Raw genomic sequence first — 14,459 nt, 5'->3', positions numbered from 1 at the left:
AAAAATCTTTATTTTTTAGTTTTTAGGATAATGAAAAATGAAAAATGAAAAATAAATTTATTTAAATGAGAAATGTTATTTAGTTTTAAAAAGTGTAAATTATTTTGGAATTAAAGTTTTAACAATTCCATCCCAATCACTCTATTAATATGATTTTTTTTTAATAATAATTGTGGGTGTTAATTTCTGACCACACAACTAAAGGGGAACTTAGTTGGAGAGCACCGGTAGAATAAATTGAGCCAAACATCTACCAACAAGAAGATGAGAATACCGCGGTGGTTCGTCCACCCGGGGGCACTCTGACGATCAAGTCAGTAAATCATATCTCTCACAGATATCAAAACAGTACTTAATCTCACAAGAAAAAGCATACTTGAGACCCATGGGGGTGCCTGTCTTTTAAAGCCAACGGTGCCATGGTCCCCTAGAAGTCTCACTTCATAGGACTCATGTACTAAGCTTATCTCGGACTCTCAACAAGATGGGAATAAACTCTCTAGGAGCCTTATCCTTATCCAGACTGAATACCCTCTCTTACCTAGGACTCTTGTCCCCCTATTCGAATATCTCGGGATTCCGATATTACCGCAGATCATCTCGGCAATATCGTAATCACCTCGGCAACATGACCTGCCTACGTGGCATCTCAGTGTCACCTTAGCCACGTGGCGTCAATCTCAAAATACTTCCCCACAATTGCCTCCTATGTTCTATTACCTTGGCAACTTGAGATGATGGAACCTATATCGTCTGATCTCCCAACATGTCTGCTAAACAACATGTTCAGAGATACTCTTCCGACTTAGATCATTACTCTTTGGTGTTCAAGAAATAGGGACTCAAGTGTCCACCTTATCAAGAATTAAGAACCGAGTTCTTTCAACATCTTAACTGGGATAGCTTCGTTGGCCATGGTCACCACCCTGCCAGTTGAAGAATTTCAAGAATCTCTACTGCTCATGATCTATCACGTATCGCCATTTTAACCGTTTCCTCCACGTGTTTCCATTCTCATTGGCTCGTACCTGGTACACACCATCAAGTCACGTCGACTCTGCCCACGGCACCTGATAGGCACGTCGTTCAAGGCAGTCTCATTACGTTTTGTCGCCTTTTCAATTTTTGACAAAACCTCTCATTTCTCTCTTTGTCTCTTCACTTTTGCCACTACCACTCTTTCTTTTGCCTCAAATTTTCTCTCTCTAAAAATCCTTCCCAATCCGCCATTTTCAAGCCCTTCGAAGCTCTACAATTGTTCCATCCATCTCCTCCAGTGAGCCTTTCACTACTTGATTCCGGCGAACATGAATCCGACGTCCGTTTCTTCGGCTCCGCTTTGTAAGTGCCCCATTTCTTTCCGTTCTTCTTTTACTACCTTCGACTGTATTCTTTTCTGAACTGTTACATGCACGCACTGAATGTCTTTTGCCCTGATATCTACATTTTCCCTCATGTTCTCAGTATTAATTCATGTTTCTCACCCAACACTTTGCACTCGATAGTTCAATGTTTATGAATTTTGTCACGTCTTGTGCATTGCCTTGGTATATAAATCTATTGAAGTTAAGTCCGCTCTTATTTTGTTCATCTTCATCTTGAATTTGTGAATTCTCTTATTCACCTACACTTTGAATCGATTTTGAACCCTATTTTGTTTTCTTTGTCTGTTTCTAGATTTCTGCCATTGATTCTTGTGTTCTTCTTTATTTTTATTTTGAATCTCTGTTCATCTTGCTTGTTTTCCAGATTTTGGTCTCTGATTCTTGTTGATTTCAGTAATTCATACATAGAATTAGGATTGGGATTTGTTTAGAAATTACATACTTAGGAAAACTGAAATAGAACCGCCCTTAGATCTCCAAAATCCTCACCCTAGCGCTCGTTAGGGGTTTGTCGAGGTCCTCAAACCCATACTAAACCCTTTCTCACAACAAACATTACCACATTTACCCTAGCTGAGGTCATAGGCATGTTTAAGTGAAGGGAAGACTCGCCAGCAAACTTGAGTATTTTCGCTAAGAGTTCTCCATTCCAGTCGACATTCAACTTAGGTTGGCTGAAAAAGAGGATTCCATTATGCCCAGCGAAACCTACATGTCATTTCTTGTCGTGTCCATCATCGAGGGTGGAGTCAGATTCCCCCTTGATATCTTCTTCAGAGAGGTCCTTCATTTTTGTAAATTCGATCCCATGCAGTTAGCCATCAACACCTTCAGGGTCATTAACGATGTTGCCGAATTGGCACGCCGAGAAAAAGTTAAGATTACCATGTCCGACCTTCAATATTTCTATACCATGTGTGGCCTTAAGTCAAAAAATGGTATACTTACTACTTGAAACCCAGATCCACAAAATACAAACTTATAGGTGATATCCTCGACTCCAACAAAGATACTGGAGATAATTATCTGATTGTCTCGGGAAACTAGAAATTTGTGCCGGATGACGATTTTAATCTCTTTCCTCTGTGCCGAGGAGTTTTTAGAGACGATAAGGGTAAGAACTTACTTAACCCGAAGTCCTTTTCTTTTTAACACTTAGCGATTTATTGTTGTTATCTGTTCTAATATGCTTATTATTGTTTTTGCAGCTCTTCCTCAGCCACCGAAAGGCTTCCGCCAATAATACGGCCCTAGCTAGGACCTTGCTCATCTTCTCGACTTGTCAATTGACAAACGGAGGGCACCAATCCTCCTGAACTACATGCCAACCTACTGTTCCCCTCTTCCCAATGTTCCATAGAGAAGCCAAACTCCATCATCTACATCAACTCCACCAGCCACCTCTTCTCTAAGGCCAAATCAGGCCTTCACCTCAAATCCAATCAATGAACCATCCACCTCAGCTCTATACTTTCCTCCATCTCAGCGCCAACGCCGCTACTGACTTCCGAACGCACCTGTCAGCAGAATTCGTAGCAGGAAGCGTCGAGGTTCAAACGTATCAGTTGTTGACCCAGCAAATCCGCCAATAGCCCTCCCGGCTTCAAAATTGGCACCGGCGTAACCGTTGTTGCCACTTCAGAAGAGATGAGTCAAAAACCCGCTATAATGGAAGATCTCCTGGCCAACATAGTCACGATCCAGTCCACTCCATCTTCCCAATCCAAGCCCAAGCTAAAGCGGGTGGCTAAGGCCACAGTAACCCAAGTTTCTTTCGACTTCGAAGACATAGTGCCAATCTCCAAATTGGCCGAAGCCGAGAAAAGGCCTATCGAGGCCAAGAAGAGGCCTGCCGAGGGTGAATCATCCGACGCTCCGCTGTTAAAAAAGATGAGGTTTGAGGGCGAGGAAGGCCAAGATGGTTTCCATCTTGAGGAAATGTGGGACCCTGCAGTCATGGTCGGCGATCGACCTATGAAAGCCAGTGATAGTGCCATCGACAATCTAGAGGTTGGTGTCATCTTGTCAACCGCCGGGCTCCTACCAGCCGACATAAACTGCATAACTGAACTGAATTAGTATGAAAATTTTGCTTCAATGATGCAGCATTCGGTCCTGATAAGTCCTCAACTTTTTCCTTTCCATTCAACTTTCATTTCAGTTTTTGTACTTAACCAAAATTTTCTAACTTTTTTTTTTTTTTTGCAGGCCATCCAGCATTTACATTCCCATGTGGTCAAAGCCAAGGCGATCAAGAAAGAGTTGGTCAAAAAGACCCAGGAGGTAGCAGGCTTCTTGGCTTCACTTAATAAGGCCGAAACCAAGATCAAGGGTATGCTAGATAAGGCCAATGCCGCCAAAGTTGCCCAAGGTAAGGCCAAGGATAGAACCGAGGTTGCCAAGGCCATTGTCGAGGCTGTTGCCGAGGCCATTGTCAAGGTTGCCAAGGCCAAGGCTAATGTTGCCGAAGTCAGGGTGGCAGAAGTTGAGGCCAAGCTCGAAGCAGAACTGAAGACAAAAGAGGCTGAGATAAAGGCAGCTGATGAAAAGGCTTATGCGGAGGGGTAGGCTGATGTGCATGAAGCTTACAAAAAGCAAGTCAACCTTGCCTGCAACAAGGGATATTATCTCGGCTAGATGGAAGCCCTCAAAAAGTTGTCCGTCCCCAAGGACTCGCCCCTCTGTGACATCGGCGACCTTGATGTGCCTATCCCTTCCTCTCCCAACCAATCCGGCGATGAGGCTAAGGAAGAAGAATCCGATGCTGAGGAGATTCAAGGCAAAGACACTGAGGCAGAGGATGCTGAAGAAGAGAATGAGGTTGGTGCTAGGGCCAAGTCCCCTACTCTAAATGATCAAGTGCTGGACTTGACCGAAAAAGATGATGATGAGGTCTCTAAGAGCACCTCACCAAATAAGGCCGAGGTATCTAAAGCTAAAATCCTTGCAGTCGAAAAGAGCCTGGATCAGACGTTGCAAGAGATTGACGCCGAGGTTGCCCTTGAAGCCGACTCCAGGAAAAGCCAAAATGACGAGGCCCAAGCTAGTACTTAGGATTTTTTTCTTTTCTTTTCTTTGTTAGTTGTACTTTTTATTTTGCTTTGAACAGTTGTCAACTTTCCTTCTGAACAGTTTTGTTAGGCCGATGTGCCTCTAGCATATACTGAACAAGTTTTCTCTGCCTTTGTGAATGCAAGTCGTCTTCTTTTCTTCTATGTGCTGATTCTTGTGTATGCTTCTTGCCTTGTATACTTGCACATGTAAGATTTTTTGAAATACTTCCAAGTACAACTTACTTGAATAATCACTTCGGGTTAGCACACCTCGAATAATCATCTCGGATTGTCATATCTCGGATAACGAGCCTTTGTTAATTATGTCGGCCAACTTGCACTTATAAAAATTTTCTCGAAAACTTTTTACAAATGCTATTACTTGTGCTTACTGTCTTCTGGCAAGACTTCGCCATCCCAAGTTTAACAACTTGATTGGTTATCTCGGGTAACTATACCTCGGGTATCCCTTCATTCAGTTATCTCGGATAACTTCAACTTGTAAAATTTCACCAAAATTTTCACAAGTGTTATGCTCATTCCTACTTTCTGCCTCCCTAATGTGAACCTAAGTACCACTTGTGTTCACATTAAGGATGCATTGCCTAGTTATCGTCTAAGTCTTACTTAGACATTCTTGGCCGAGATCATCATGTTTGTCTTGCCTCAACGAAGCACTTAAGGCTTTACCTTAGTGCATCGAGAGTACTGACTACCTTGGCTTTTCTTACAAACTGACCAAATCATGGCCAGTTTCGCCTTGTTTCGTGCCGAAACATTACTAACTTAGTTCAAATCTACCATCATGGCAAGTCTAAGTTACTCGTCATGTTTTATGCTGAAACATCGCAGACTTAGTTCAACTCTACCATCATGGCAAGTCTAAGTTAATCGTCATGTTTCATGCTGAAACATCGCAAACTTAGTTCAACTCTACCGTCATGGCAAGTCTAAGTTAATCATCATATTCACCATGGGAACATCGCCTTAAGACTTTTCAGTCTTATCGTACAAATTTCAACAACATTTTGTAAAACAAAATTGAACTAGTAATTTATTAATACTTCAGCTAATAATCTGTTACATGAAAGAAAACTTGAAAAATAGAAATTAATGGTAGAAAAACTTTAAATTACTGGTGTTCCAGGGTCTTGGCAACTCCTTGCCATTAGTGTCCTCAAGTCGATAAACGCCATTGCCTACTACCGAGATGATGCGATATGGTCCTTTCTAGTTTGGGCCAAGTTTGCCCTCCCTAAGATCTTTCTTATTGCCAACAACTTTCTTTAGGACGAGATCCCCAATCTGAAACTCCCTAGAATTGACCTTTTTATTGTATGCCCGAGTAAGTTGCTGCTAGTATGCCCCCAGCCAAATTGCCACTCTTTCTCTTTTTTCTTCTATCAGATTCAGATCTCGAGCAAGGAATGCCTCATTTGTTCCATTATCTATTCCCTGGGCTTTGATTCCAAGGATGCCAATCTCTAGTGGAATGACTGCTTTAGTGCTACATGCCATGGCGAAAAGGAGATTCTCCAGTTGATCTTCTCAGCGTCGTCTGATATGCCCATAGGACATTGGGCAATTCCTTCACCCACTTGCCCTTGGCAACTTCCAGCCTTTTCTTGATTCCATCCAAAATGGTATTGTTGGATGCCTTGGCTTGACCATTACTCTGGGGGAAGCTAGGAGTAGAATAGTAATTCTTGATCTTGTACTTTGCACAAAAGTTTTTGATCAGCTTACTGTCAAACTATGTGTCATTGTTTGCCACAATGGCTCTTGGGATCCCAAATCTGGTAATTATGTTCTTCCAGATAAAATTCTTCATATTAATATCTCGAATCTTTGCAGAGGGTTTAGCTTCTACCCACTTTGTAAAGTAATTGGTTTCCACCAGTAGGAATTTCCTCTGTCCAGTTGCCTGGGGCAGTTGCCCAACAAAATCCATGGCCCATCGGGCAAATGGCTAGGGACTGGACACCGGATTCAGATCTGCAGCTAGCTGGTATATCAAAGGTGCAAACCTTTGACACTTCTTGCACTTCCTTACGTAGGTTTCAGCGTCTTTCTGAATGTAGGGCCACCAGTATCCCTGGGATATGGCTCTATGGGCAAGTGATCTGCCTCCAGTATGGCTTCCACATACTCCTTCATGAATCTCGTACAAAAAGTCCTCTACTTGGGATGGGTGCATGCATCGTAGTAGAGGTCTAGTGAAAGATCTCTTGTACAGATGGCTTTCTGCTGACAAGCAGAATTTGGCTGTCTTTAATCTGATCTTATGGGCTTCCTTTTTGTCTTCTGGTAGCTTGTCATCTCTGAGGAATACCACTATGGCGTCCATCCAGCTTGGACCCATCTCCATACACATTACTTTATATTCTGTTACTAGGGGCTCTATACTTGAGCCTGACAAATAATCCACCATTATTGTCCTTGCCTTACCTGCCTTCATCGCACTGGCGAGGTTAGCCAGGGTGTTGGCATGGCTGTTATCATCTCAGCTAACCTACTGCAGTCGACAGTTTTGAAAATATGTTAGCAACTTGACAAGCTCCTTGACATTGGCTATCAACCTCTCATCTCGGGCAGTGTACTCACCCGTCGTTTGATTTACAATGAGCTAGGAGTCACAGAAGACTACCACCTCATCGGCTTCTACAGCTGCCGCCAGTCTCAGTCCAACAATCAGTGCTTTGTACTCCACTCCGTTGTTTGAGGCCTTGAACCCCAAATGGATAGACTGTTCAATCATTTTCCCGTCTGGAGATACTAAAACCACTCTCGCCCTCGCTCCTTGTCGGTTTGAACTACCATCAATAAAGAAACAGAAAGAGTTGCCAATTTAAATATCGCAAGGTTTTAGCTTTTCTTCCCCCTTCTTCTATTCTGCTGGAGTGGGGTTCCGTGGACCCAGTTGAGTCTCCTCTTCCTCTCCTGGACATCCTAGGTCGCAGCTCACCGACGCCTGCCTTGGGATCGCACCTGGGTGAACTCGGCCACGAAGTCAGCCAAAACTTGGTCCTTGATTGTTGTCCTTGGTCTAAATTCTAAGTCATACTGACCTAGGACTATAGCCTAGTGAGCTACTCTGCCTGTCAAGTCTCTATGTTGCAATAGAGACTTTAGGGGATGCTTCGTTAGCACGACAATCCTGTGAGCTTGGAAGTAATGGTTTAATATCTTCGAAGCCATTACCAAAGCTAGTGTCAACTTTTCCAGCGGCAGGTACCTGGTTTCTGCATTTGCCAAGGTCTTGCTCACATAGTACACTGCTTTCTGCTCTTCTTTCTCTTCTCAGATTACCACGGCACTTACGGCGTGGTCTGAAATTGCTTGGTACAAGAACAATTCCTTTCATGGTATCGGATTTGATAATACTTGGGGTGTTGTCAAGTACCTCTTCAAGTCGGCCAGGGCAACTTCGCATTCTTCTGTCCACAGAAAGTCTATAGCTTTCTTCAATAATTAAAAATATGGTTTGCGCTTATCTGAGCTTCGGCTAAAGAACCTGTTCAGGGCTACTACCTTGCTGGTCAAAATCTGGACCTGTTTAGCTGTTGTCGGGCTTTTTAGGTCAATGATGGCCTTGATCTGATCTAGGCTCGCTTCAATTCCTTTCCTGGTTACTAAGTACCCTAAGAACTTACCAGATCTGACTCTAAATGCGCATTTCGAGGCATTGAGTAGAAGCCGACATGTTTTCAATATGTCAAAGACCTCTTTCAGGTCGGCTAGTTCGTTCCCAGGTTCCTTGGTCTTGACAACCATATCGTCAATGTAGACCTCTACTGTCCTCCTAATTAGATGTTTGAACATCTTGGTGACCAGTCTTTGGTATGTCGCCCCTGCATTCTTCAACCCAAAAGGCATTACTCTACAGCAGTAAAGTCCCTTGGGGGTGATGAATGCTGTCTTCTCTTCATTAGGGGCGTACATTGCTATTTGATGGTATCTCCTGTAGGTATCCAGAAAACTCATCCTTTCATGCCCTGATGTGGCATCCACAAGCTGATCAATCTTGGGTAGATGGAAGCTGTCCTTTGAGCAAGCCTTGTTCAGGCTTGTGAAGTCCATGCAGACCCTGTACTTGCCATTGTTATTTTTTACCACCATCGTGTTGGATAGCCAGGTAGGGTAATTTACTTCTCGGATTGCCTATGCTTCAAGCAGTTTGTCCACTTCTTCTTCAACTACCTGCACGTATATCAATGTCAGCCTCCTTACTCTTTGAATGATAGGTTTAGCCAGCCTGTCCATGTTAAGTCTATGACAGATAACCTCGGGGTTGATCCTTGGTATCTCATACAATGTCCAAGCAAACACCTCTATGTTTTTTCTTGGAAAAGCCTCTAGTTCTCTTTCTTCTTCCTCGGCTAAGCCAGAGCTGAGGAAGAATCGCTCATCATCGCCTTCCTGTACTAGAACCTTTTTCAATGGTTCTTTACTCTTCTCGGCGGGTTCTTTGCTAACATCTTCTAACACCTCTTGGTCCTTATTCTCGATCTCTGATGTCTCTGCTTCCCTCACATTGCAAGTATACTTCATTTCTGCCATGGAGCAACTTTTCACCTGCACTTGGTCTCCTCTCAATCCCCTGTTCAGTTGGGAATCGTAATAGTTGGTGCAACGTTGAGGAAACAACCCACGTCGCATACAGCCAAGGTCTTCCCAGTATGATATTGTATGGGGGTATCTATTATAATAAACTATGTACTCACCTTCTTGGTTCCTACCTGTACCTCCAGGCTCGTGGTTCCTGTAGGCGTCCCCAAACGTCCCGGGAGGATGAATCCCGTTTTGTTCATTTGGGCTCACTACAGTTCAAGACTCAAACGTCATGGTCCTGTATCTAATCTCGCAGAGTGCAATGCAAGACTGATGAATTATCAAAGAGTCCAAATCCGGCAAATCATTTTTGAAAACAAATTTTTTTGAAAGAAGTGTCAAACATGGACTGCTTTGCTAGATACAGAGTCGCCACCTAAATATTTTATTTTTGGAGAATTTGGGAAACCCTGACTCGTGCCTAAAGCCATGTGTCCGTCATCACCAAAGTTGCCTCGGCTCGGGAACTTGGGTACGATTGGGGAAGGTCATCTCGTGAGCACTCCCGCTCGCCCGATCAAAGATCGGCCTCTACTAACCATGATATCGAGTTTTGAAAACATTATGTGCTCTTATTCCGGTTTATTAGCCTAGAATTACTATGTGATGCGCACAGCATACAAGTATAGACTGGATTGCCTAAGTTGGAACAAAGCATCGCACATCCGTTTATTTTAAAAATGGATTGAAGTTTGCTACTCACAAGTAGGCTAAAACACGAGTTTTGACGAATTATCCCAGCTCAAGCAACCCAACCTTCACGTACAAGCATTCAGACAGGTATATCACATAAGCACATAGCCTCATGGTAAGCATGATATCATGGCAGTCACTCACACACATGCAAGGATGCTAAAGCATAAATACTTACCGAGTACTCCAAGCCAAAACAGAAGCTATGTTAGAGATTCATGCATGATCCTAACTATGCTGAAATGCCTAATGCAACACATGCAGGAATGCAACTACAATAGGCTCGGCTATTCTAAAGATGGCATGTGAAATGCTACAACTAACAAGTATTCAACTCGGAATTGAAATACGATGCAGTTAGTATGATGCGCTGAGCCCGGTGCATACAAGACAGATGAATGGATGCAAACATGCGACCATAAGTATGCTAATTGAAACATGCCCTAATCTAACCATCATAAGCTGGTAAATAAAAGGGAGAAAGAAGTGGGGGTTGGAAGACATACATCACACACACGCACACCTATTACAATTATGCCCTTGCTCGGAGGGTCCGAATAAATAATACAGTCCGAATAAATAATTACAGTCCGAATAAATAACCAAATATTACAAAATCCTAATTAATTAACAAATTAACTAGGAAAGCAAATAAATTAGCATGCAAGCTAAATGGACCGCCTCAGCTCTGTTCCGAATGATGAAAGATGCATGCATGCTCGAGTCGCCTTGTCGGGAAATTCCTCGCGATGCCCCGATTTGCCTCTGTTTGCGATTAATCCCGGAATGTTGTGCAAAGTTCTAGAAGGCTGTTGATTTCTGGTTTGCTGCAACAGAGAGCAAGAAAGGGGCATGGCAAAGTATTTTCACATATGTATGCACACCTCGATCCTCGTGCCACCAATCACGTATCTCAATGCACGATGGCCGAGGAGTCGAATTGCACGACTCGATGTGAAATGAATGCACATATAAACGCAACAAGGCCTAGACTCCACCATGGTTAATTCGGAGTTTCGGCGACCGGGAATTGAGACACGTTCCGTCACTTGGAGTACGAAACGTCCCTCGTTTCCCGTGCTTGGGCTAACTCCAATCCCAAACACAATGCAAATGAGATGGCATACACAATGCGACTAACATGTAACCTAGCATAGGCAATGCTATGGACTAAGATGGCACACACAATGCACGTGATGTAACATGGCATACACAATGCTCTTAACATACAACCTAACATACGCAATACTATGGACTGAAATGGCATACACAATGCACGATGAACTTACACTAGCATGAGTGGACCTCAGCCACTCACATCAACGGCCATATGATGGAAATGAAACAACCGAAACACATACAAACATGCACGATGCAAGGGATCGATCCTAAGGCATCAAATGCCACTCTACTAAAGCATGGAAAAATATGCAATATGGCATACAAGCACACAAACTCCAGCTCTGAAACATGATACAAAATGGTCTCAAAACATGCGAACATGGCACACAATGCAAGCTAGGGGGTCCGGGTACCGAAACTAGTGAAGTGCGTTACTCTAGAGGTACCCAAAACAATGCACTAATGGCAAAATCAACCCCAAACAGACCCTAGGCAAGTCTGAAACAGTGGGGAAATGGCCTAAAATGATGGCTCGAAATGCAAAGAAATGGAGCTCATTCAATGGTCGGTAAATGAGGCATACAAGCCCGACTCTCAAACGCATTTAAAGAGTACAAAACATGGCAATATGACATTCAAACAAGCTCTGAAATATGATGTATAATGGGTCCAAAACATGAACACACCTCAGTATATGCATGTAATGGACCCCGAAACTCAAAGTTAAGCATGGGTATTGAACTAGAAGCATGCAAAACAAACATCATTCGACCATGAGACCCAAAAATAGAGCTAAGGCAGTCCAAAATATGCACAACATCAGTTTAAGGCATGGCCAAAAAGAGCTAAAATCAAGGGTCAACAAAGCATGCGAAATAAGCTAGTGAACCATGATTTACCCTACAAGTATGTGAAGCACAGGAGGGCTCACTGAACCAGCCAAAAACAGAAGTATTCCATGCGAAAATATGCCTAAATAACCACTGAAACTCAGTCAATGCATGCAAAAATGAAGTGTTCCTTTGGAAGGCCATGAGGTGGATTACTCTACACATACATGATGGACATACAAAGTGGCAAAACTACCTCTGGAAAGAGGTTATGACAGCCCTAAAACTCACTGAAAAGGGCCTGAAATGGGTCAATGAAGCATGCAATGAAAGGTCCCTTTGAAAGGCCTTGAGGAGGATTGCTCTACACATGCATGAGGGACACAAAATATGGCCAAAAGGGCTCCGGACAGAGCTAAGGCAGACCTTAAAACTCACCAAATAGGGCATGAAATGTGACTTCACAACATGCAAGTAGGGGCCCCTTTGGAAGGCCAAAAGGGCCAACAAACAAGACAAGGAGAGAGGGGGTCACCCCCCCTGATTTTGGCTCTCAAAACAGTGTGATAGGCACTGAAAATCCACTGGATTTCAGTGGCTAGGAGGCCAAACAAAGCATGAAACAAAGGCCTAGGTGCAAGGCTCAAAACAAGAGGCAAACAAGCATACAAGGGGGTAGATGACCCCCAATAGAAAAATTCCCTTAACCAAACTTCAAGAGCGGCTCAAAAAAAGACTCTTTTCAGTTTATGAAAAATCTTGAAAATGCTTGCAATCAAGGCTAAGATAGGAAGCAAAATAAGCCTACAAAGAGGGATGGAGCATACAAGGAGGTAGATGACCTCAAACAGAAAAGTGTCTTTAATCAAACTTCAAGAGGAGCCCAAAATTAGACACTTTTCAGTTTAAGATGAAACCCAAAAATGCTTGCAAATAGGGCTAAGTTATGAAGCAAAATAATGCAAAAATGGGGGAAATGATGACTTACCCTTGTAGCACAGCAATGCAGCAAGTTTTGGACTAAGAAGGTGAGCCTTCAACCTCTAAAAAACAGCTTCGGGGTGATTGAATGGATGGTGGAGGTGGTAGGCTATGAGGTGTAGTGTAAATGGCCAAGAATATTATGGTTGGAGCTTGAAGAAGAGAGCTATGGAGGATGGGGTGTATCTATCTCAGCCAAATGTTTCTAACCCTTGCAAATGGAGAGGGAATGTTTGTTTTTATAGAGGAAGAGAGCCAAGGCTTCTTGGAGAAGCCTCAAGAAAGAGTCAAAGCTTCTCAAAGAAGCTTAACCAAAAGGGTCAAGCTTCTTAAGGAAGCTAGACCAAAGGGGTCAAGTTTCCTCAAGAAGCTTGACAAAAGGGTCAAGCTTCTCCTTGAAGCTAAGCAAAAGGATCAACTCTTCCTTAAGAAGACAAACAAAAGGCTCAAAATCCCGGAGGAAGGGTCAAGTGCTTCACAGCTGGCACAGCTGTGTTGCACTCAGGAAGGCCAAAAAACAGAATGCTGGCCGACCTGCCAAGGTGGTCAGCCGACCACTCCCCCTGGTCGGCCGACCAGGGGTCAAAAGGGTCAAGGTGAAATGCTGGTCGGCCATACCAGAAAGGTGGCCTCCCAGATGAGTAGAATACAGCTGTATGGTGGGAGACCAGAAATTGTGGCCCAAGGGAGAGGAAAACCAGCTTTCTAGCAAGGTTCAAAAGGGTCAAGAAGGAAAGCTAGTCGGCCTACCTATATTGGTGGCCTCCCAGATGAGTACAACACAATGGTGGTATGGGAGACCAGAAATTATGGCCCAAAAGTGAAGAAAACCAACTTTCTGTGAAGAAAATCGGCTGGAGGAGAGAGAAAATGATTTCCAAAAGAATTGCTGGTCTCCCACTATAGTACCACCTTCCAAACAATGAAAATAGGGTCCATACCAAAAATGAACCCTAACCGATGCAAAACGAGGGTTCGGGGGCCAAAACACGCGGCAAGGGGCCCCGAAAAAAGACTGTTAGGTACCGGAAGTGGCGTGGGACCACAAAGGTGGTCTCCCGGGCCACAGTATCCCTCAAAAGAGAGGAAACAAGGTGTGTGCCAAAACCTAGAGCAAACGGAGGTAGTTAAGCGGTTCCGAACCGAGGCACACGGCCGACGGCTTCGAAAATCGAAAACTGGTCTCCAAATTGGAAAAATAGCCTACGACCACGAAACGTAGCCAACGGCCACTGAGAGATGGTCTACGAGACCTCTCCCTCACTTCAGGAAGAGAAAATAGAGAAAACAAGACCTGGTTCACAAACCGAGACAAAGCACAAAAGAGCCCTGAAGTTCGAAGGCAAGGCTCGCAGCCGAGACTCTGAAACCTCAGAACGAGCACAATATACATCATCATCGAGCGCTCAATTGGTGACGTCTGAGTCTTAAGGTCGGTCAAAAATGGGGTGCCTACAATTGCCCCTCTTTGACAGAACTCGGAAGTCATAAGTGATGGGAGTGAATGTCAAAGCCCAGAGACGACCCATTTTTGACAAGGCCGAAGACTTAGACAAACAGGCGAAATAAACAAAGATGTGCCCGCAGGCAGGGGCAAAATGAAAAATGATATGCACAAAGCCGAACGCAACTCACAATCATGCAATGCAGCAAGCTGTAATGAAGCAAGTATTCACAATAGATGCAACAGTTTTAAGCAAGGATACAAAGCAACGACTACATTTCATGCAGTTTAAGAATGTGGAGAATTATTCAATTCTCGCCACGTCTCACTCGAAGAAGAT

The 14,459-nt window shown here is 43.7% G+C and overlaps 1 protein-coding gene across 1 annotated transcript; it reads right to left on the bottom strand.

The window, feature by feature from the left end:
* Positions 1–5,945: 5,945 nt before the first annotated feature.
* Positions 5,946–6,812, bottom strand: LOC145791526 (uncharacterized). Its single transcript, XM_082871887.1, has 2 exons — positions 6,423–6,812; positions 5,946–6,155 (listed from the first exon to the last, which is right to left on the bottom strand). The coding sequence occupies exons 1-2, from the start codon at positions 6,810–6,812 to the stop codon at positions 5,946–5,948; spliced, it is 600 nt and encodes a 199-aa protein (XP_082728013.1).
* Positions 6,813–14,459: the final 7,647 nt, after the last annotated feature.

The sequence above is a fragment of the Camellia sinensis genome, chromosome 5, assembly GCF_055761805.1.
Source record: "Camellia sinensis isolate YWXY chromosome 5, ASM5576180v1, whole genome shotgun sequence".
In the NCBI taxonomy this organism is placed as follows: domain Eukaryota; kingdom Viridiplantae; phylum Streptophyta; class Magnoliopsida; order Ericales; family Theaceae; genus Camellia; species Camellia sinensis.
Note: the sequence above shows the minus strand (reverse complement) of the source record. Positions and strands in the feature narration are given on the sequence as shown.

What these genes read in the sequence shown, in the direction of transcription:
- LOC145791526 (XM_082871887.1), bottom strand. Translation starts at nt 6,812, where the DNA reads ATGTGTATGGAGATGGGTCCAAGCTGGATGGACGCCATAGTGGTATTC. An exon ending in TAGCTGCAGATCTGAATCCG is followed by an intron (nt 6,156 to 6,422) that starts GTGTCCAGTCCC and finishes TTTTGTGCAAAG; the next exon opens with TACAAGATCAAGAATTACTA.